Here is a 20,451-nt window from a genome sequence, read left to right on the forward strand (position 1 = left end):
TTTTGTAAACTTTAAAAGTGCCCAGGGAGAATTAATTACACAGAGCAGCAACAAGAAATTAATTTTTTTTTTTTCTCCACTGCCTCAGATTTTTCCTGTGGTCTTTTTCTGCCTTCATCCTTGTAACAAATATAAAAGGGTTAGAAATGTATGATCTGGGAGCAATGAGGCTAATACTTGCTGACTGCTAAGTAGTAAGTGGGTCTCTGAAACTTCTGGGAGCTTTATCAGCGGGCTCTGCGAGATGCTGTGGAGCAAGGTGAGAGCTCCTGAGGCCTGTGGGGAGTGCTTTCTCCAGACATCTGACCCTCAGCTCCTGGAGCCATGAGCTCACACCAGGGTTTCAGGGTCCTCAACTGTCAAGGAGAAAGAATGGAGGGCAGGGTTCCCCTGAAGCATGCCAAAGGCCTACTCATCCTTAAGAATCACACATTCTAGCCAACCAGCCACTTTCCCTCTTCAGTGTCACAGAAGGACAGACAGCAAGAATAAGAGACAAAGATAGGAGACAGAGGAAGATGAGAATGGGAAAGGAACAAGAGAGAAGAAAAGGGGTAAGGGAGAAGGGGAAGGGGTGTTTGGCACAAAGGCCTGCCTCTGGATAGGGAGGAGACAGACATGGCCCATGGCAAATGACAGTTTATAAAGGTAAAAGGAGAAACCCTGGTTTTTAATTTTAACTGGGCCTGTTAATTAGGGTGGGCAAAAGGGGGTTTAATTGTTTGACTTTAATACTTTGATAACTGGACCTTGGTAGTCAGCCTCAGGAGGAGGAAGTAGCCAAATAAAGGACTAGACCCCGGTGGCTAGCTTTAGGAATGTAATCTAATGGTTTTTAGCAAGGCAGAGGGAATGAGGGAGAAGGGCAAGGCCTGCCAGAGCCATGTTTGCCATGCTCGAGCTGGCCAGAGTCCTTTTAGGCACATGCAGCCCAGAGGCATCTCTCCTATGGCCCTTCCCACATACTGACGGAAATCTCAAGTCTCTGTCTCCTTCAGGGCGACCCCGGAGAATGGTTTCCTCCCAACAGTTTGTTTCCTGCATTTTCAGTAGAGTGGTAACACATGATCCAGCAATGCAACAGCCAAAGGGAATGATACCCGTTTTCCCACAGGTGCCATGTTCCTGCAGCGCTGCCCACACACAGGTGAGTGTACAGAGGACACGTGTTGGCTGCACACAACTGAGTGGTGCCGAGGAGGAGAGAATGGAATTCTCTCACCTGCAGCAACATTGATGGATACGGAGGGCAGAATGGCCTGTTTGCTCCCCAGGTAGAACTTCGGAGGAATATCTGAATATGGAGGTGTCAGAGGTGGGCAAAGGAGGCTGCATTTGCATGCACTGAAATACAGCGCCCCAAACCATCAACAGGTGCAATTAACCCACAAATCACAAATTAAAGAAACCGCTTTAAGCCACAGAGTAATTTTCTAGGCAGCAGCTGATCACAGCCGTGCAGCTGAGTCAAGGTTACCTTGCACTGCTTTCAATTTAGGGCTTCCCATGAGAAGCAGTGAGCCGAGACACTTTAGAATTTCAGTTCATTCCATCTGCACAGCCTGAAATGTATCCCTCATTGCATGTCTTACGAGCTCACACGGTAGTCAAGTTCAGTCGTGGGATAAGGTACTTGGAACTGAGTGGGCAGGTCTTGCGAGGAAGCATGGGTAAAACATGGGGGTCTCTCTGATGTGGGGGAGGGACTCCTCTGGATCCTGAGTCCTGGGCACATCCTGGATTGGATCTGGTAACAGATTGCATCCCCACAATGCAGACAACTATCACTACACATGCACAACATAGGAAGGCTATGTGTCCAAGGGGAGATGATGCCTTGAGTGACTTTGGCACCCTGCTTGAATCCGTGGCCAGCCAATATCATTTTTGTCACAGTATTTAAAAAGGCCATGTGTAACCTATACATACTCAATGGACCCAGATCTCTGCTTTGACTTTTACAGTTACCTGAGGATGTGGCTCAGCAAGTTTCCTAACTTGTTCCATACTACTCTGGGCTGGGGCCATGGCCTGCAGGAGGCTGTCACGGGTGAGGCATGGTGTAGTCACGAGGCCTCAGCACACAGACAGATCAATGTGAGAGGGACACAGACTCAAGGGCCCTCTTTGTTTTGACCAACAGGCAGGACTTTCTATCTTTACCATTGCCACCTGGGGACCTCCTGGAAAGTGGGCTTCCCACAGGGTTTTCTCGGGCATGTGGAGAATTCTTACGCAGCCCCCCACTGCTCCAGTACTGAGTGGTCACTAGCAGCATTGCTCAGCACAGCTGGCCAGGACTGCGGATGTTTCCACCCAGTCAGTGTGACTCCAAAATGTCCTCACATCAATGCCTCTGGGACCTTCACACCTTGACAAACAAGGGGAAGGGGTGCTTTCTTTCTGTTCAGAGCAGACTGAGGGAATGTATGTGCTAAGAAAAGAAAGGCAAAGAGGGCTGAGGAAGAAGTTTTCACTAGCCAGAAAGCCTCATTTTCTCTGGGTTCCCGTGTGTCCCTCTTCAGCCTTGGGGCCCATGCTTGATGTCTCAAGTCTCCGTAATGATGTGGCAGCACCCAGTGGCTTTATTTTCTATGCCCTGAGATTTGTAGAGGTGCCACTCAGAGGTTTCTGAAGTACACTTCCACTGTGAGCCCCACCAGGGCAGCAATCCTCCACACCCAGACGAAGGGAGGCACAGCTCTTTCAGTGAGAACAATTTGCTCTGGGCAGACTCATGGGACCAGGAGCATGAGCAAAAGGACAGGGTACATGCCCAAAGCCCAGATGGATGAAGCGGCCCCCATTTGTCCTTTCTACTTCTTTAATCTGCTTGCGGAATGTCCCCATCTTCTCTGATTAAGACAATTAATTTGCTCTCTGCAGGAGCGGCAGAAAAGTGGAACGAGGGAAGCATTTGTGTCAGGGGACACTGGGAGCGGGCAGACAATAGCCAACATCAGGGTGCTGCTGGCTGGCCTGCCTAAGCCTGCAATGAGGACAGTGGTGGCTGTTGTCCTGCATTTCTAACTTTGTCTACTGTAAAGCAGCAAAGGAAAGTGTGCCCATCTGTCAGAAACCCCTTTTAGCAAAGACACCAACCCTTCTTGGAACAGAGCTCTCACACTGTCTTGACAGCCATCAGTAGAGAAGCAGGCCACACGCACATCCCACACACTCTTTTCTGAGTACATAAGACAGAGCCTCATCTGCTGCAGAAAGATGCCTTTCTACCTGGCACTCAAAGCCAAATCTACATGGGATTGCGTGAGCGCGGAGGGGAGAAAGGGTTGCAGGTTATCTGTATTGGCAAATGAAATTAACCTCAAGCTGACTGGCATTGTTTATGGATTGCACCTATTTATGTAAATGGCTCTTAGGAATGTCTCTGCTGTTGGTTCCTTCCCGCATGGTCTGCAAAACTTAAGTGAGACCTGGAGGTGCAGACAGCCTGCAGAACCAGAAAGCACAAGACAGGCATCTGCAGACAGTGACAGCCACGGACTTCTGAGTCATGGCAGTACAACACACTTGAGTCCATTTAAACCAGACATTCAGATTCACCAAAGGACTCAAGGACAATAAATCCAACCCTGGACTCCTTTGCAAAAATTAAGCAACATCCGGATAGAACTGGATGCTGCTCTAAGACCATGGCCCTGCTCTAAGACAGGCACTCTGAACACACAGACTCTACAGGAGAGGCTCCTCTGGGCAGACAGGCTCATGGACGCTCCCAACTCTCAAATGGGTTCCCTCTCGGCTTTGCCTGTTAGGTTTCCACGTGAGCACGCTTATGTGCTGAGGTAAGCACAAGTCTTTTTTTTTTTTTTTGAGAAAGGGTTTTGCTAAATAGCCGAGGCCTGAGTGTGGAGATTACAGGTGTGCATCACTCACCATGCCTGCTTCAATTGTACTTATGATAAAAGAAGTGTGACTGGAAGAAAAAAGTTGGTTAAATGCAGGAAAGCAAGCAGGGCCTATATTTTGGGTAGTGTTCTGACATATAGCATAAGCTGGCCTGGGATTTGTGCTCTGCCCACCTTCGTCTTCAGAGTCCTGGGACTAGAGACATGTGACACCATGCCTAGCTCTTCTACCTTCTATGTTATGGCATGAACAGTGAAGTGGATACAAAGCAAAGGCAGTGAGGTGTCTGAATCCCTGTCCACACTCTCTGCACTCATTCGAGGGCTCTGGTCACACTTCAGGGAGACTAAGGTCATGACCCCAGAACACCAGGACACATTCATAAGAAAAGCCAGGAAGTGAAAGGAAACTTAACAAATCCGAGTATGAATGACAGTTCAAGGTTCTGTTGGTTCAAAAGTTACTTTGCAGCTGGGAACAATTAGACCAGTACCCAAAGCCTCCTGGGCCTTTGGCGTCGGTTCTGTGAATGATGGCTGTCACTGGCCAGGGTCATTCTGAATATGCCACATGGCTGCAGTGTTGCACTTGGCACAGGAGTGGCCTGGCTCACTCTTGGGGAGGCTGGGCATTGTTTACCTGTGTGATTTCCAGGGAGGACTGTGTCTGCTGTGAACTAAGCAAGGGGCTTCCAGGACTCAGACTCTGCCCCAAACCTGTCACTAGCTCTTGTATAAACCTTAGGCATGAATACTACAGACACACTATTTTAGGACCTTGAGTATGAGGAAGAAGTGAGGCAGAATCCCTGGGGGACAGGTGGACAATGGCAAGATGTGAATGCTGAGAAGAAGTGGACGGAATACTGTGACAGTTACCTTACTGCAGACGGTCTTGACCCTGTGCAGTCGGTCCAGGGACTCCTGTGGGTTCCCCAGATACTGCTGGAGTTCTGCATGCAGAATGCGCATCGAAAAGGGGACCATGGAGCCTGAGTAGAAATCAGAGATATGTTAGGAAGCTTGCTATGAATGTGTGTGTTTTCTGACTGTACAGAGACAGGATGTACCTACAGGCCGTCTTAGTTATGGTTTCTCTCACTGTGATGAAACACCATGACCAAAAGTAACTCGGGGGTAAAAAAAAAAAAAAAAAAAAGCTTATTACATCTTACAGCTTGTAGTCCATCATCCAGGGAGTCAGGGCAGGAGCTCAAGGCAGGAACCCGAAGGCAGGAACTGACGCAGAGGCTGTGGAACACTACTGCTTACTGGCTTGCTTGTTCTACCATCCAGGACCACTTGCCCAGGCCCTGGTGAGCTGGGTCCTCCCACATAAAAGTGTCAATGAAGAAAGTGCCTCACAGACTTGCCCACAAGCCAAACTGGTAGGAGCATTTTCTCAACTAAGGTTCCGTCTTCCCCAAGAGACTCTAGGTTGTACAGCTGACCAAATACTAGCCAGCACACAGGTGTTCCAGTGGAAGCAAGGACAAAAAGCCCTTTATTTTTTGGTCCAGCTGCAAAATACAAGCTGGTTTTCTCTGTTAAGCTGTATCTAGATACATCTAGCCAATTAACAAATGACACCAGAGGTCACCATTATTGCCACAGAGGTTCTCACAAATGAATTCAGTAACAGATACCAATGAAAGCCATAACACAGTATTTACTGCAGCAGCTCAGGGAGATGGTGAGTGTGATGGTTTGAAGAACAATGCTCCACAGCCAGGCACAGTGGCTCAAACTTTTAATCCCAGACTGAAGAGGCAGAGGCAGCAGGAGGATCTCTGAGTTTGAGGCCAGCCTGGTCTATGGAATGAAAAGAAGTAGAAGGAGAGAAGAAACGAATTTGAGTGATTATAAAATTTCCAGGTGTGGTGGCACATATCCGTAATCCCAGCACTTGGGAAGGCAGAGGAAGTCGGATATCTGTGAGTTCAAGGCCACCTGGTCTGCAAAGCAAGTCTAGGACAGCCAAGGCTACAAAGCGAAACCCTGGCTCAAAGAACTTAAACAAAAATGATAATGTTCCCCCCATAGGCTCATACATTTGAATGCCTGGTCATCAGGGAGTGGACCTGTTTTAAAGGACTATCTACATTAAGAGGTGTGGACTTGCTGGAGGAAGTATAACACTGGGGTGATCTTTGTTGTTTTAAAAGCTCAGCTTGGGCCCAGTCTCTCTCTACCTGCAGGTCAGGATGTAGCTCTTAGCTACTGATCAAGTGCTTAGCTGTACGTAGTCATGGTTCTCTCCAAGATGATAATGGACTAAACCCTCTGAAACTGTAAGCAAACCCCAATCAAATGTTTTTTTGTTTTTTTAATAAAAAAAAATGCCTTTGTCATGGTATCAAACACTGACTCAACAATCAGTTAGATTGGGTTTCTTCGCAGGAGAAGGCTGCAAAGAAAGCAACTGGCTCTGGAGGTGCTCTTGTCAATGCCAGAGAGCGGGTAGATCGCTCAGTGAGGGACCTCACTATCCTGGACTCAGAGAACAGGGATCTGGAGGTGCTTCTGAGGATGCCAAAAAGGGGCCAGACAGCTCAGCAAGGGCAGCTCTCCACCCTGGGCTCAGTGAATGGGGCTCCCGCTAGCTTCTGGAATATGCCTTTCTCAGAAAGGCCTGGAACAAAGTGAAGCTGAAACAAGTTCCCATTCATGGCCTTACACAGCAGAAGAGGCCCCTCCTGGTTAAAGTCCTCAAGGTTGCCAATCAGGAGAAAAGCACGAGGCCTCATATGAAAGAGGAAACTGATGGGAACTAAACAGAAGAAACAGGAGGTTCTAGAACGGAGACAGAAAGAACAGCTGAGGAAATACCGCCTGTCAGCTCAATGCCAAGTACACAGATTTTACTTACAAGTTACGTGGAAAGTTTAAGAGCCAAGTAGAGGCCAGGCCCTGGACACTGCAAAGTTCAGAGATAGCTTCAATGGTCAGGCAAATCCTCCTGTCTCTTCAAGTTCAAGCATATAGAAGCTGTGACACACTGCCCTCAGAAAGGCCACACCCCCCAATAGCAGCACCACCTGGGGACCAGGCATTCGAATGCCCAGATGAGGGGCATTTGCTGTTCAAACCACCACAGCAAGCTGCTGGGAATTTCAGCATCCTTCATGTGCAACCTGGCTACCCAGTACACTAAGGCATGCCAGCCTTGCACACCACATAAGCCTGCCTCTTCTTTCCGGCAGGGAAACAACATCTTGCTAGGAAGAAAGGCCAGTCACAACCTGTAGAAAGACAATTCCTAGTCAACGCCCATTCACAGTCGTCGTGACCTGCCTAAATCTAAGTTGACATGAGCACTATAGAAGTATTCTTATTAATTGTTTAGAAAATATTAAATGAAACCGAGGTGGTGATGCACGGGCGTGCACACACACACTAAACATTAAATAAAAATGTCCCTTCAAAATTTATTTCAGACAGTCCCTGGAAGTGCTGAAGATCTAACCATCATTGTGGAAAGTCAGGGAGGAATGTGCTAGAATCTGCCAGGCCTTGGCATGTGCACCGAGAAGTGAAAGCAGAGAGCCACACCGTGTGACTTCTGTGAGTGTCACTGCTGTTCTCAGAGGGATGCAGCTCTTAGCAGTGTGGGGCAGATGTTCAAATGGACTTGCTGCCCTGCACTCACTGCTGTGTGCATGGTTGCCACTGGCAACAGAGACCCCGTCCCAGTGAAGCCTATTCCTTCACTGAGGTACAGACCCAGAGGTTGGCCTCAGCCTTCCTCCTTGATTCTTGTAGTGGGGCAATTGGCTGGATTCACTGCTCCATTGGGTGGCCCCTGGACACCCTCTCCCCTCTACCTCTCCTGGTACCCACCTCCTCCATCACTAGGGGAGCTGGTTGGCAGCTGATGGGAATATCACACATTCCATCAGTCTCCTTGAGATGCTCCATGCCAGAGGGACTGCTGGGTGTGAACGTTCAAGGACACAGCACTACTCTCAACCCTATGGGGACGTCTTCCACCCAGTACTACGTTTGCACACAAACAAAAACATCCTCGACCAAATATTTATTATTTAAGCAGTTAATTTGATTGAAGTTTCTAGATAGAGGTAGGGTGATGATGATAAACATGGACTAGGTCATCCAAACCAGGTAGTGGTCCAGCTGGCTCCTCAGTTGTAGCAAGTGTTGGGGTAAAATCAGGCCTTCACTCGGGTGGGCTAGGTTTTCACATCTTCAGTAGTTTGTTCTAATGTAAAATTTACTAAAATTGATGAGCAGCAAACAGGCTCCTCCTCCAGCTGTGGAAAACAGGAAGAGGGCATCCTTCCTCCACCCCTTCTCCTCCAGCTGCAGGAAGCAGGAAGAGGGTATCCTTTTTCCTTCCATTGTGTGAAACAGGAAGAGGACATCCTTCCTTGGTGATCAGGAGTTCAGACAGTAATGTGAACTATAAATCTAAATCTAACTTCGGCACAACATGTTAGCTGTGGGAGATAAACTGATTTTGCAGTAAAAAATGAAATTCCAGATGTTTGCATTATTATGTTGCACATTTAATTCGGAGCAGCCATGTCGGGTTTTGTGTGGATATAAATGAGTTTCAGAATTTAGTGTGAGAACGAGACCTGTGAGATGTAGACACTGGAGAGAGCAGAGGAAGACTGAAGACTGGGTGAGAATTTAGAGGAGCAGATGGTTTTGGGAGGATAGAAACTTGGCACTCAGTTCATTCAAGAGCCTGCACATCTGGTTCAGATGATGTGAGGGTGTTGCATCAGGACTAAGTTCTGTGGTGACTTTCCACAGCATCATTGCAGCTACTGCAACCTTAACTAAACACACAGAGCCTAGCCCGGTATGGGCACTGCTGGCACCAAAGATAATCAAAATGTGCTTTCTTCCTGGAGAGAGATCTTTTACTTCCTATCTTCTCGTGCACTGAAAGAATAGAAACTGTCTAATGATAAGCAGTACCAGGAACACCCTGAGCTCATGTCACGAGTCTTTCCTTTCCATGGGAGAGGGCTCTGAACAGTCTGAAAGCAGTAGTGTATGGGCATTTTTACTTCCGGAAGACAGAAATGCAGCAAATGCACAAAGCAGAGTGAGCTCACTGGAAATCACGATTGTCTATTAATCACGAGTCAGCAGCAGGTCATCACCGTACCAGCACTCGATGCTGATGCAAGGTCGAAGTGAACAACCTACTGATGGTATCCAGGGGTGCAAGGAGGAAGGATGCCCTCTTTCTCTTCCTGCTTCCTGAAGTGGGAAGAGCAGCCTGGTGGGTGCTCATTGTTTTCATTAAATTTTGCAGTAGTTGCAATGATGCTGTGGAAACTCACTTCAGAATTTGGTCCTGATAGATCACCCTTACATCATCTGAATACAAACCCCATAGTTGGAGAAAAAAACCTGCTTTAGGGTATTACAAAAAAACAAAACAAAACAAAGACAAACCAAAAAACCAAACCAATTTAATTAAGAGACAATAAAAACCAGAAGAGCACTCCAAGTGAAAGGAAGGTTCTTAAGAGCAAAGCAAAGAACAGAGTTTGGAAAGGGATTTTAAGTCCCTAAAAGCAGTTGTTCTGTCTTGAACATGACAGATAAACACATACACACACACACACACACACGCACACACAAACCAACATAATCCATAGCGCCCAGTATATAAGCTGAGCCCTTTGTTTCATCCCTCCGTGTTAGGGTTGGGGTGGTAGAGTTTCCTGGGGAGGGAGTGTCCCTCCCTGGGAGTATAGAAGTAGCAGTGGTTGGCTGAGATATGTGTGGGGTTACAGGATTGTCTGACATCCTGAGGCAGAAAGATTCCACAGGAACATCCATTAAGCTAACTCTGCTTCCTGTTTCCTTTTGTTGAAGGAAAAAGCAGTAAGTGCACCCTGAGGGAGGGAGTAGAGTATGCCTCCAGAGATTAGGGTACCTTGTGCAGCTGGCAACAGCTGTCATAGCCCTTGGGGAATACTGTTCATGTACTTAAGAGTTATGTCAATGTCTGCTGATAGCCAGGACAGCAGTGTGCTGTGGCTTGGTTAAGAAAATTCTCTGGTACATGTTGCTATATGCCTCAATTCCTAGTCTGATCCCAACAACACAGAACGTCTGTGGTTATGATTTTAGGTAGAGTGTACATGGAGCCACCAGGAGATGCTACCAAATAAATAGGCCAGGTTGGCCCTCTGAAATCAGAATACCCTTCTGCAAGCTTGGAAAAAATCCTTGCTAGAATGGGAGAAGCTACTTTTAAAATTACCAATTACTAACTAAAAGGATGAAACACCTACAACATGAGAAGAACATCAACAAACCAGCCACAGAAAACAAAATGGTGGAAACAAAGCCTGTTGGAGAGTGAGCCCCTCGGGAGGAAGCCCCTGCAGGGCAGGAGTCAGAAGAAGAGAGTAAGAACAGCAAGTGGGACTACAGGCCCAGCAGGTCACAGTCCAACCAAGCTGCTGACTTGAGTGGGGAAAGAATACTACATATTGCTGCCAGAAGGGCAGGAAGGGCTCAGGGCTAGTTTGATAGCAATCTGGCTTCTTACTAAACTGAAAACTCAGGCACAACAGGTTTTAGTGAAACCACCTTTAACTCAGACCTTGAAGAAACCCATGGATGTTCACACAGAGAAATGTGCAATGATGCCTCCATCAGTCTTTGTAGAAACCCCACACTGAAAAAAATCTAATCTTAAGGACATAGGTGTGTTGTGCCTCTGATTTGAGCCAAGTGCCATCTTGGGGAGTTCAGCGGCATCCTCTTGCAAGAGGTTTATCCCAGTTGGGCTTGTTGACTATTCACAACCCACCATGAAGGGATGAGGTCAGGAGACCCTTCCCTGAATATCCAGCCAATCCCTACCACCTGTTACGTGAGACTGCCTAAATGTACACAACCTCAGGAAGGGGCTAGAGAATGTAGGCTAAGGAAGACTGGGGGCTTGGGGGGGGGGTGTCCATCTATGCAGCTTCTGAGAGTTATGAAGCTCTTACCCTGGCTGGGCAGAGCCTTTCTATGCAGCCTGTTGGGCAGAGGAGCACCCTTGCCCTTGCAGGTAACCCTTAACCTATGTTCTGTAAGAACTGCAGTAAAACCACTGTTTCCAGAGTGAACTGTGGTAGGACTGTGACTCTTGCGTCCTTGGGACCTTCGGAGGAGGGAGAGATATTCACATTCTTCCTGGGAAGGAGTTTAAGCAACCTGAGGGAAGTGGGAAAACCCAGGAAGACAGGCTCCTGACAAGCAGACAGCAAGTATGCTCAGTAAGCCTGTGTGAACACATAACACCCAGATCTGGAACTACGGGAGCTCCTGGTTGGAATGGCTTTTAGGAGGGAGCAGGACTGGTATGGGGGGTGAATTCATGGACCCTCAGTGCTGGTGAGGGACATGCAGCCTTGGCAGGGAGAGAGCAGTGAGTGTGGTGGGAGAGCAGGATCAGAGGGCAGAAGACAGAGGGCAGGGCACTGTGGATGCTGGGGCTGTTTTGCACAGCAGAGCAGCGGGGGCTGAGGGTCAGTGGGCAAAGGTACTTGGGCTTAAGAAGGAGCTGAACATTGGATAGAAATTGCTAAACTGTCCTAGAAATATATCAAAATATATATAAAAATATATCAAAAAGGAACATCTCTCTTCCTTTTATGAATGAAAAACAAAACAAGAAGACAACCCCCCCTCAACTTCATCAGCTCCATACACAATTCATCAAGTCTTGTTATGAATATCATGAATGGGTACAAGTTATGCTCAATCTCAAATGAAATATATTATAGCTTGTTCATAAAAGTTATTTATTTGTTTGTATTACTATAACCTCCTTTTAAAAGCACATTTTAATGATTTGCTTTGCTTATATATTGAGTTAAAATGAAATGAATGAATCAAATTCTTACATTTATGCTTGTAATGCCACAAAATGATAAGCAGCATTAGCCAGCGTCCAGCCTATCACTGTGGATGCATGTTAACATTTTAGCATGTGTAATTTATGTCCATTTTATAATTTGAATTAGCTGCTTAATGATGCACAGCTCCCGTTTTCCCTTCATCCACATCCAGGTGCCATTTAATTTCAGACAGAAGCAGAATATAGGCTGCATATGTGCATACTTTACAGGCTGCATATCTGCATTCTCTACAGGCTGCAGATCTGCATGCTCTTCAAGCTACATCTGCATGCTCTCCAGGCTGCACATCTGCTATGGAGATATGGCCTCGGACTGTACAGTGATAATGGGCCACTCTACACCTGGACTTAAACATGCTGCTCCTATCCTTCAAGGAAGCTTGCTCCTTGGAAAGTCCTCACAGAGGAGTGTGGTACAGAGGCCTCTACATTCCTGAGCAGGAGACTGAGGAGCAGGACAGTGGTGGCCAGAAGCCCGGGGGAGCTGAGCTTTTTATTACTTCCACAGGAAACACCTGCCTTTTAGACTGCCCTCCAACATTTGTCAAATGTTCAGAAGCCCCTGATGTGAAATGAAAAACTTGCACCTGCATTTCACAGGACTGTCACCAGGAAAAGCCCCGAAATTTGTGCAGCTATGTGCTTACAGGCTTGGTAGTTTGGTGCCAGTGAGAGATGAGTCTCTGGGGTTCACGTTATATGCTTTGTTGTTCACAGACAAAACCCAATCAACACTCGATGCTGACTCTGAAGCCAAGGCATGTGTGGCAGAAGTGGGCTGAGGAAGCATATCTTATGCTGACGGAAAACAGTTATTCTTCACAAGAAAAATCAGCTGTCTCCTGGTGATCACAGCAATCAAGCAGAGGAGACTAGCTAGAACCCTCTCACATCCTTCCCCACCCCTGTTTCCATATACACTGATGTCTTTAACCTGTCAGAGCTCTCTGCACCTGACAGGGCTCACTCCTCTTCATTAACAACTTAACTGGATTTGGAGTCTCCTAGGAGATACATATCTGGCTGGGCGTATCTGTGAAGACATCCCCAGAAATGCTTAACTGATGTGGGAGGATCCACCCTGAACATGAGTGGCACTGCCCCATTGGCTGGGATCCAGGAATGAATTCAGAGACTGACAGGAGCACCAGCATTGTCTTCACCTCTCTTTGCATGCAGGTCGCAGCTGAGTTGTGACCAGCTGCCTCACACTGCTACTGCCGTCCTTCCCCTCCAGGAAGGACTCTGCCCCTTCTGAAATGGTGAGTCCTTCCTTACGTTGTTTTTCTTAGGAAGGAAGTATGGTGTGATGGTGTGATGATTAAAATGAGAATGGTTCCACAGTCTCATATGTTTGGATGTTTGGTCCTGAGTTGGTGGAAATATTTGGGAAGGATTAGGGCGTATGGCCTTGTTGGAGGTGCATCACTGGGGCTGAGCTTTGAGGTTTCAAAAGCTCTCTTTGCTTTGGGATGTGGATCAAGATGTGAGTGCTCAATGGCTGTTCTAGTTGCCCACTTTGGTGCTTTCATTCCACCATCATGAACTCTAACCATCCAGAATCTTTAGCCCAAATAAAATCTTTCTTTTACAATTGACTTAGTCGTGGTGTTTTGTCACAGCAACAGAAAAGTGAGTAATACACATGGTGAAAAAAATACAGCATTACAAGAGACTGAAGAACACAGGACCTTGCACACACTAAGCCAGTGGATTCCAACTCACTGCCCAGGGCCTCACATGTGCTAAGCTACTGAATGACTTCTCCAGCGCTCACTGCCTTACACGGAAAGAAGAACCCCAGGCAGTGCAAACTAGTGGATGAGGAAAGAGTGGGGCAGCACTAGTGAAGCTTGTCAGGCCACAGCCTGGAAAGCAGCCCGAGTCACCACAGTAGGCTGCATCTCTCTTCTGTCGTGGGGAGGACGCGTGGGAATGGATGTGGAGAGGACTGGTGGACACTGGGTAAGGCATGGGTGACCTAGTCATACAGAAAACAAGTTGACAACTCTAATGATGGTCAGGACACAGCAGGCAGCATCTGCTCCAGTGTGGGATGGGGTGACAGTGCATGGTGTGCCAGGAAAGCCTCACTGAGGGTAGCCTCTGTCATACCTCCTCTAGCTGCTGAGAGGGTGAGGGTGGGAGCATTAGTGCCTGGTGTTTCAGGACAGCCTCATTCAGGGGAGCCACTGTCACATCTCCTCCAGTTGCTGAAAGGGTGAGAGAGGGACATGGCATCTAGATGCCCCACCTCAAAGAGCCTGGCTGTGGTTCTTCTTCACCTGGCTGTCCTGCTTGTGCCAAGGCTAAAGGGACTTAATGGCCCCAGATGCAAAAAGTGTTACCCATTATGGACTGCAGGCCCCACCTCTGGGGTCTGTCTGAACGAAGTCTGTCTGGGTGCTGGTTCACGTCCTCTGACTCACAAACCTACCTCAGACTAAGGGTTTAGATTTATGCTCTGTTTTAGGTCTCATCCTTATAAGCTTAAGTTCCTCCATCAGAAGGAATACTACTAGTTCAGGTGAAGCTCAAAACTTGTCCTGGTTAAGAGCCAGCCTTGGGTTAAGATGGATGAGCTCCTCCCAGCTCTATTTTGTGAAAGGTAAAAGGGACAGAACAAGCAAATACAGAGAACCACCTCCTCCATTCTCCCACATCCCTCTAAAGTATCAGGATCTGAGTTTAAAAACAACACAAAAAGGAGCTAAATACTATTTGCTCAGCTTTCTTGGTTTGTTTGATAACTAACTAACAACCAAAATGTCAACACTTGACACCAGGCTGGTCTTTATACCCTTGGTCCTGCCTGCTACTGCAGGTTGCATTTCCTGACAGTCAGGCCTTCTCTTTGTAGAGCTGCTGTGGTACACATCAAATGCTATCCACCAGCCTCACAGGAACACAGTAAGTGTCAGTAATGAACTCAAAACAGCACAAAATGGCAGATTTAATCACCACTGTGCCAGCTGCAGTGAAGCCACTCACACATATGGCATAATCTCTACACACCTAGGTGAGGGTTTCCCACCCTGCTAGTGAGGGTGTTGGAACACAAATACCAGTGAGCTTCCCCAGGGAGCGTGACTACCAGTGGAAGCCAGCCTTGGCCAGACAGGTACAACTAAAGGTCCCAGCTTCCAGCAGCCAGTTCCAAGCTGTTGGAGATGCCCTCCTAAGATGTCTTTCTCCATGTGACACAGAGTTGATGTCTCCAAGGCCCTACATCTCTGTGCTTTAGCTCTCTGTTGCTGTGATAAAGTACCATGACCAAGGCAACGTTTGAGAAGAAGTGGTTAATTTGGCTTACAGTTTCAGAGGGTTAGAGTGCATGATGGTGGAGCAAAAGGACAGCAGAGAGCTCATATTTTGATCCACAATCAGGAGGCAGAGTGAGTGCTGGGAAGCACCACAGTCTTTGGAAACCTCAAAGCCTACTTCCAGTGACACAGCCCCTCCACCACGGCCACACCTTTTACCCCTTCCCAATCAGTTCCACCAACTGAAGACTAAGCATTCTTGTCCCAATACCATACTTGGACAAAGGCTTCAGACAGCTGACATTCCTTTTTTCCAGCCTTATTTTATTTTGCCCCTGTCCTAGCATAGCCCAGTCTATGGCCTGGTGTTTCCAAACAATGGTGGAGACTGTGATATCCAGAGTTGCTATAACCAAAATTTTAAAATAAATTAGGAGCAGCGACCCCCAGCAGCTGTCAACATAGAAATTTCAGGAACATGTACACTTGTTCTAGGCCACTGCACAACAGCAGTGCTCACTTGGAGAAAACTTAACAACAGGTTCTAGTGGGTGCTGGCCAGCTGGCTTCTAAGAGTCCCCGAAAGTACCAACAAGTACTTCCAGGTCAGCACATTCAAAAAACTGCATGAGCATCTGAAGCTTTAAGCTTTGTGCTAGGCAACTGATTTCTTGGATTTGGATAGGTATCGAAGTTTGTATAAACCACAGCAAAGCAGAGCAGAACATACAAAGACACTAATGTGAAGCAGCACTACCTTACCCCTTCGTCCTGGGTACACGTGTGGGTAGTATTCATAATACAGGTCTGGCTGGTCCAGATTTCCAAAGGGTTCAAATTCCATCTCAGCATTCTGGAAAAGGCCCAACTTCACCAGCAGTGCCAGCCTCACAAACCAGAGCTGAAATGAAGGATTGGACAAAGGTTACCCCATGTCAGGTCGACTCCTCATCCTAGTGACCTTGTGTGAAGTCCGACCCCTAGTATGAGAAAGCCAGGGCTCATGGCTAAGGTTCCTGCTGCTCTCACACGTTTACAGTACCATGTTTTCAAACACACTGCTGAGCTCCACAGCAGCAATGGGAACAATCTCAGTAGCTGGACCTAATTCAATAACACATACCGTGTGCCTAAGCAGCATATCAGCTTATGAAGATAGAACGGCCCCTCTCACTGCAGGGTAAGGTGTGGGCAGCAGGGAAGTGTGGGGAGGCGTGGGGTACACAGGCTGTGTGAGGATGGCCCTTCAGAATAGAAAGGCTTACTCTGGGGAGGGTCTGCTTGCAAGTACAGGGAAGGGTGTGAACATAGGCTTGGAGCGTAGTCTATGAGACTTGAGTATGAGCGCCTGAGGCTGTAATGTGGAAGGCACTGTGGAAACAAAAGGCATTCTAACTGAAGCCTGGTTTCCCCTTGCTGAGAAGACAGGGAGGTATTTACCTGTGGGCAACACAGCACATGGGTTTCAGTGGAACACCTGTGACACTAAGAACAGAAAATCCTGTCATGAGATGACATGGAGAACATTATGCTAAGTGAGGCCTCGAGGCACAGAGAAGGAAACATTGCAGGATCTCACTTGTGCAAGAAGGTAAGGTTTGAAACTCACAGAAGCAAAGCAGAGCAGATCTACTGGGATCCTGATAAGGCTGGGGAGGTGTTGGCCGAGGATGTGACACTGTTAGGCAGGAGGTTTCAGGACATACATGGTCTAGCAAGGTGATTATATAACCATGTGTCATATACTAAATATGAGATAATGTTCAAATTAGAATGGTCATCTCAGCTCACAGTGGATACATCAAATATTTTTGTTGTTTGTCAAAACAAAATCCCCAAGAGAAAGAAAATGAGGCCTCTAGGAGTGACTGCCAGGACCAGTGAGTAACAGGCTTTACACTGAACCACTTGCCTTCTAAGTATGCTGGGCCATGGATAAGGAGATTCCACTGAGAGTGGTGTGGGAGGACCACGCTGGTGAAAACCTCGAGAAGATCCTCTCTGACAAGAGCACACTGGCCATGACTTTTCAAACAAGAGGACAAGCGTGAGGATGCTAGGGCACCATTCCCACAAATGTGTGACTCTAGACATGGAGGTGGGAGGCAGGAGGGCATTGGGGCTGAGCTACCAGTGCCTCATTGTCCGAGTGTGCAGACTCTTGCTGGGAAGGCACTGAGAGCAAGGAGCCCACCACAGGTTGCTCCACAGACAGGCCCCTGGAAGCTCTTCCCAGTGGCAGAGAATGTGGGGGGTGCGGCCATTCTGGGACTCCTGGGGACATTAGAATTGAAGTTAAAAACTCCACAGGGAGGGGTGAATGTAGAGGACTGCCAAGGCTGTTCCACAGTGGAGGGGTTTCCTCCTACCTCTCTTTCCATGTGCTTCATTTAGAGTAGGTGAGCACCACTGGAGACTGAGATCCTCAAGTGTGTGAGGAGGGATGAAGCATGCAGATAATTTGGGAAGGAAGGATCAATGGAAATTAAGTTCAGGATGTGGAAATCCCTATCCTGTTCACCTTACATGAAAGGCCACAGTCCCCTGTATGTCCCAGTGACGATAAACCAGGTAACAACACAGCAGGAGCTCTGACCTGCAAGGAGTCTGTGGTGTGGCTGGTGGGCAGTCCACTCTTGCCATAGCCTTGTCCATGGGCTGTGAGCAGGCGCCCACACAGGTCCACTGCTGCCCTCCAGTTCCTGCAGCTCTGTAAGGACAGAAGCAGGTGCTGTCAGTCACATACATGTGTGTGCGGGAACACACACACACACACACACACTCAACTTTCTTGCTTTGTGGGAGTAGTGTCACTCCCACAAAGGCAGCTGGGTAGTGTCACTTGACAGCATAGCCAGTGTGATCTGGCAGTAAAAGGTACAAGAAGCAACTGCCAGTCAAGATAGTCAGATCACAACATTAAAATTGAACGATGCCAAGCTGGTGGCAGTGGCGGGGCATGCCTGTAATCCCAGCACTTGGGAGGCAGAGCAAGCAGATCTCTGTGAGTTTGAGGCCAGCCTGGTCTACAAAGTGAGTCCAGGACAGCCAAGGCTACACAGTGAAACCCTGTCTCAAAAAACCAAAGGGAGGGGAAAAGAAAGAAAGAAAGAAAGAAAGAAAGAAGGAAAGAAAGATGCCTACAATATGAGAAGGTCTTACTGTATAGCTCTCCTAGCCCCTAATAACACTGATTTCCTCTGTAGCAGATAGCTCTAGACTATGATTTCTGTCAATATATAATCAGTTCAATTTTATGTTAAATGTGTTATATTTCTTGTATGTGCCCACATAAAATATGGTGTCTTGTATGTTCAGCACAATTCTACTTCAATATTAATAGTCAGTGAACTGGGTGAAGGCAGTGCATGGCAGGATGGCCTACCAACACACAGCACGTTTCCTTCATGCTACTTCCAGTCACAACTTGAAGCATGAAAAGGCTGGTAACAGGCCACAGAGGAGGACAATGCAGCCACTCCTGATGAGACCTGATAGACTAGGGTCAGATGGAAGGGAAGGAGGACCCCCCTATCAGTGGACTGGGCGAAGGGCATGGGTGGAGAAGAGGGAGGGAGTATGGGAATGGGAGGGGAAGAGGGAGGGAGCTACAGGTGGGATACAAAGGGAATGAACTGTAATTAATAAAAACAAAAATAAAATATTATATTTTAAAAAAGAAAAGGCTGGTAACAAGGGCAAACAACTCATTTGTTTGGACTCTTGTTTTTGTTTTTTCACTATATGTGACAAAGGAATCACGAGGCATAATGTCAGGACATCAATGGTCTGACCTTTGCAGGAACTAAAAGATGCTCAAACATAGTTTCTCAACACAATCAGCACTAACTACACTGTAGATGTGGCCACATGAGTCAGTCCACAAACAGGCTGCCAACACCTGCTCTGGACAAAGTGGTGAATGGCCTGATTATTGCTAGGATCTCACAGGAAGACAGGCATGACCATGTGTAGGCCCAATGGTTCTTCAAGACATTTAGTGTGTGAATGCGGCAGGCATATACAGCTGGGTGGCCAGACTGAATCTCAGATGTGATGAAGAGGAAGGATAAGGAAGGACAGAACACAACATCTGGGAAGCAAGCAGGAAAAGAAAAAGGAAAGGGAGGGAGTCTTCAGGCAGAACGAGCACCATAAATAATGTTGGGAACATAACCAAAAAGCGGTGCTGGAGGAAGAAAGGCCAAGACAGCTGGGTCCAGGTAAATCCAAGAGGAGCATAAAAAGCCCTTCTAGACCTAATTTAAAGGGCTATTGGAAGCCCCTGAAAAGTTCAAAGCATGGAAGAGATCTGAGCTTCTTTAAAGATCTATTAAGAGTCTGTCACACAAGTTCTCTATGCATGAACTTGTGCACCCAATCCCTTCTGCTACTTTCTGCATAGCAGGCAGACCCGAAATTAGTGAGGAAACACCACCAGGCTTTGCTCATGGAAAGCTCAACATGAGACAACAGGTCTTAACTTTTCACTGGGATTCCTGAGTAGGAGCAGATATGCCTATTACAGCTTCATGAGGTAGCTGAGGCAAGGGGCTGTCGTGTCAGTCAGGAGATAATGGCCTCACTGGTGAGGCCTGAGGCATGCATTTAACCTTTTAGGTTCAGGGCCAGCCTGAATTTACAAGCTGAGACCATGGACTATGCCTTGCAGGTGAAAGATTAAATGACAGGCTGTTGTGCAGACTTTCCCAGGGGAGACAGACACATTACCCCTCCTTACAGTCATCAATGATAAACTTCAGTCCAACCTGGGGAACTCATGAGTTTATTGTTTTCCTTAGAGAGCATAGTTGGGGTTACTAACAGGAGCCAGGGAAACCCCAAAGCAGCCATGCCACCAGAAAGTTCCACCTTGGAACGGCTAACTCCCCCATAGCTCCACAGACTGGACTGGCCCCTTCAAATGTCTCTACATTCAACCATCTCCTGAGGAAAGCACATGCAACTAGGACAGCTGCATGCAGCTGGCTGGGAGGGGCAGGAGGGGGGAGCAGCACTCTCAGCTGAGTGTCCAGTGGCCTCCCCACCTCTCCCGATATTGCTGGAGTTGCTTGGGAGTAGCCACAGCTGTTCTGATAAGGATGACACTATGCTTGGAGTGTAGCGGTTGATAACGGCACATACGAAAACACCCAAAGTGTCTGGCAGCACACTCCAGCCAGCCCCACTCCCTGTAAGAGAACCCTTTCTTTTCATCTTGGATGACAGTGTGGGTGTGCATACCAACTGAGGCTGCTTGTGAGGAAAGACGGGTACAGGACTACACCTTCAAGGTGGCTTGTGCTCTGGGCTGAACAGCTGTGTTCCCTGGCGCATGCCCTGACTGTCCCAGTGCTGCCTGCAGCTCAGTTCCTGCTGTCCTAATGGCAGCTGAGGGTCATTCTGTTCATAGGGC

General features: G+C 47.6%; 1 protein-coding gene across 1 annotated transcript in view; it reads right to left on the reverse strand.

The window, feature by feature from the left end:
• Positions 1 to 20,451, reverse strand: part of Trappc12 (trafficking protein particle complex subunit 12) — a 62,430-nt gene that overhangs the window by 17,204 nt on the left and 24,775 nt on the right. The window contains exons 4-6 of the mRNA XM_021653569.2: positions 17,632 to 17,745; positions 15,798 to 15,936; positions 4,749 to 4,861 (exon numbers count right to left, since the gene is read on the reverse strand). Coding sequence (XP_021509244.1) covers positions 4,749 to 4,861; positions 15,798 to 15,936; positions 17,632 to 17,745 — 366 coding nt within the window. The remainder of the gene's footprint in view (positions 1 to 4,748; positions 4,862 to 15,797; positions 15,937 to 17,631; positions 17,746 to 20,451) is intronic.

The sequence above is a fragment of the Meriones unguiculatus genome, chromosome 1 (genome assembly GCF_030254825.1).
Source record: "Meriones unguiculatus strain TT.TT164.6M chromosome 1, Bangor_MerUng_6.1, whole genome shotgun sequence".
Taxonomy (NCBI): Eukaryota; Metazoa; Chordata; class Mammalia; order Rodentia; family Muridae; genus Meriones; species Meriones unguiculatus.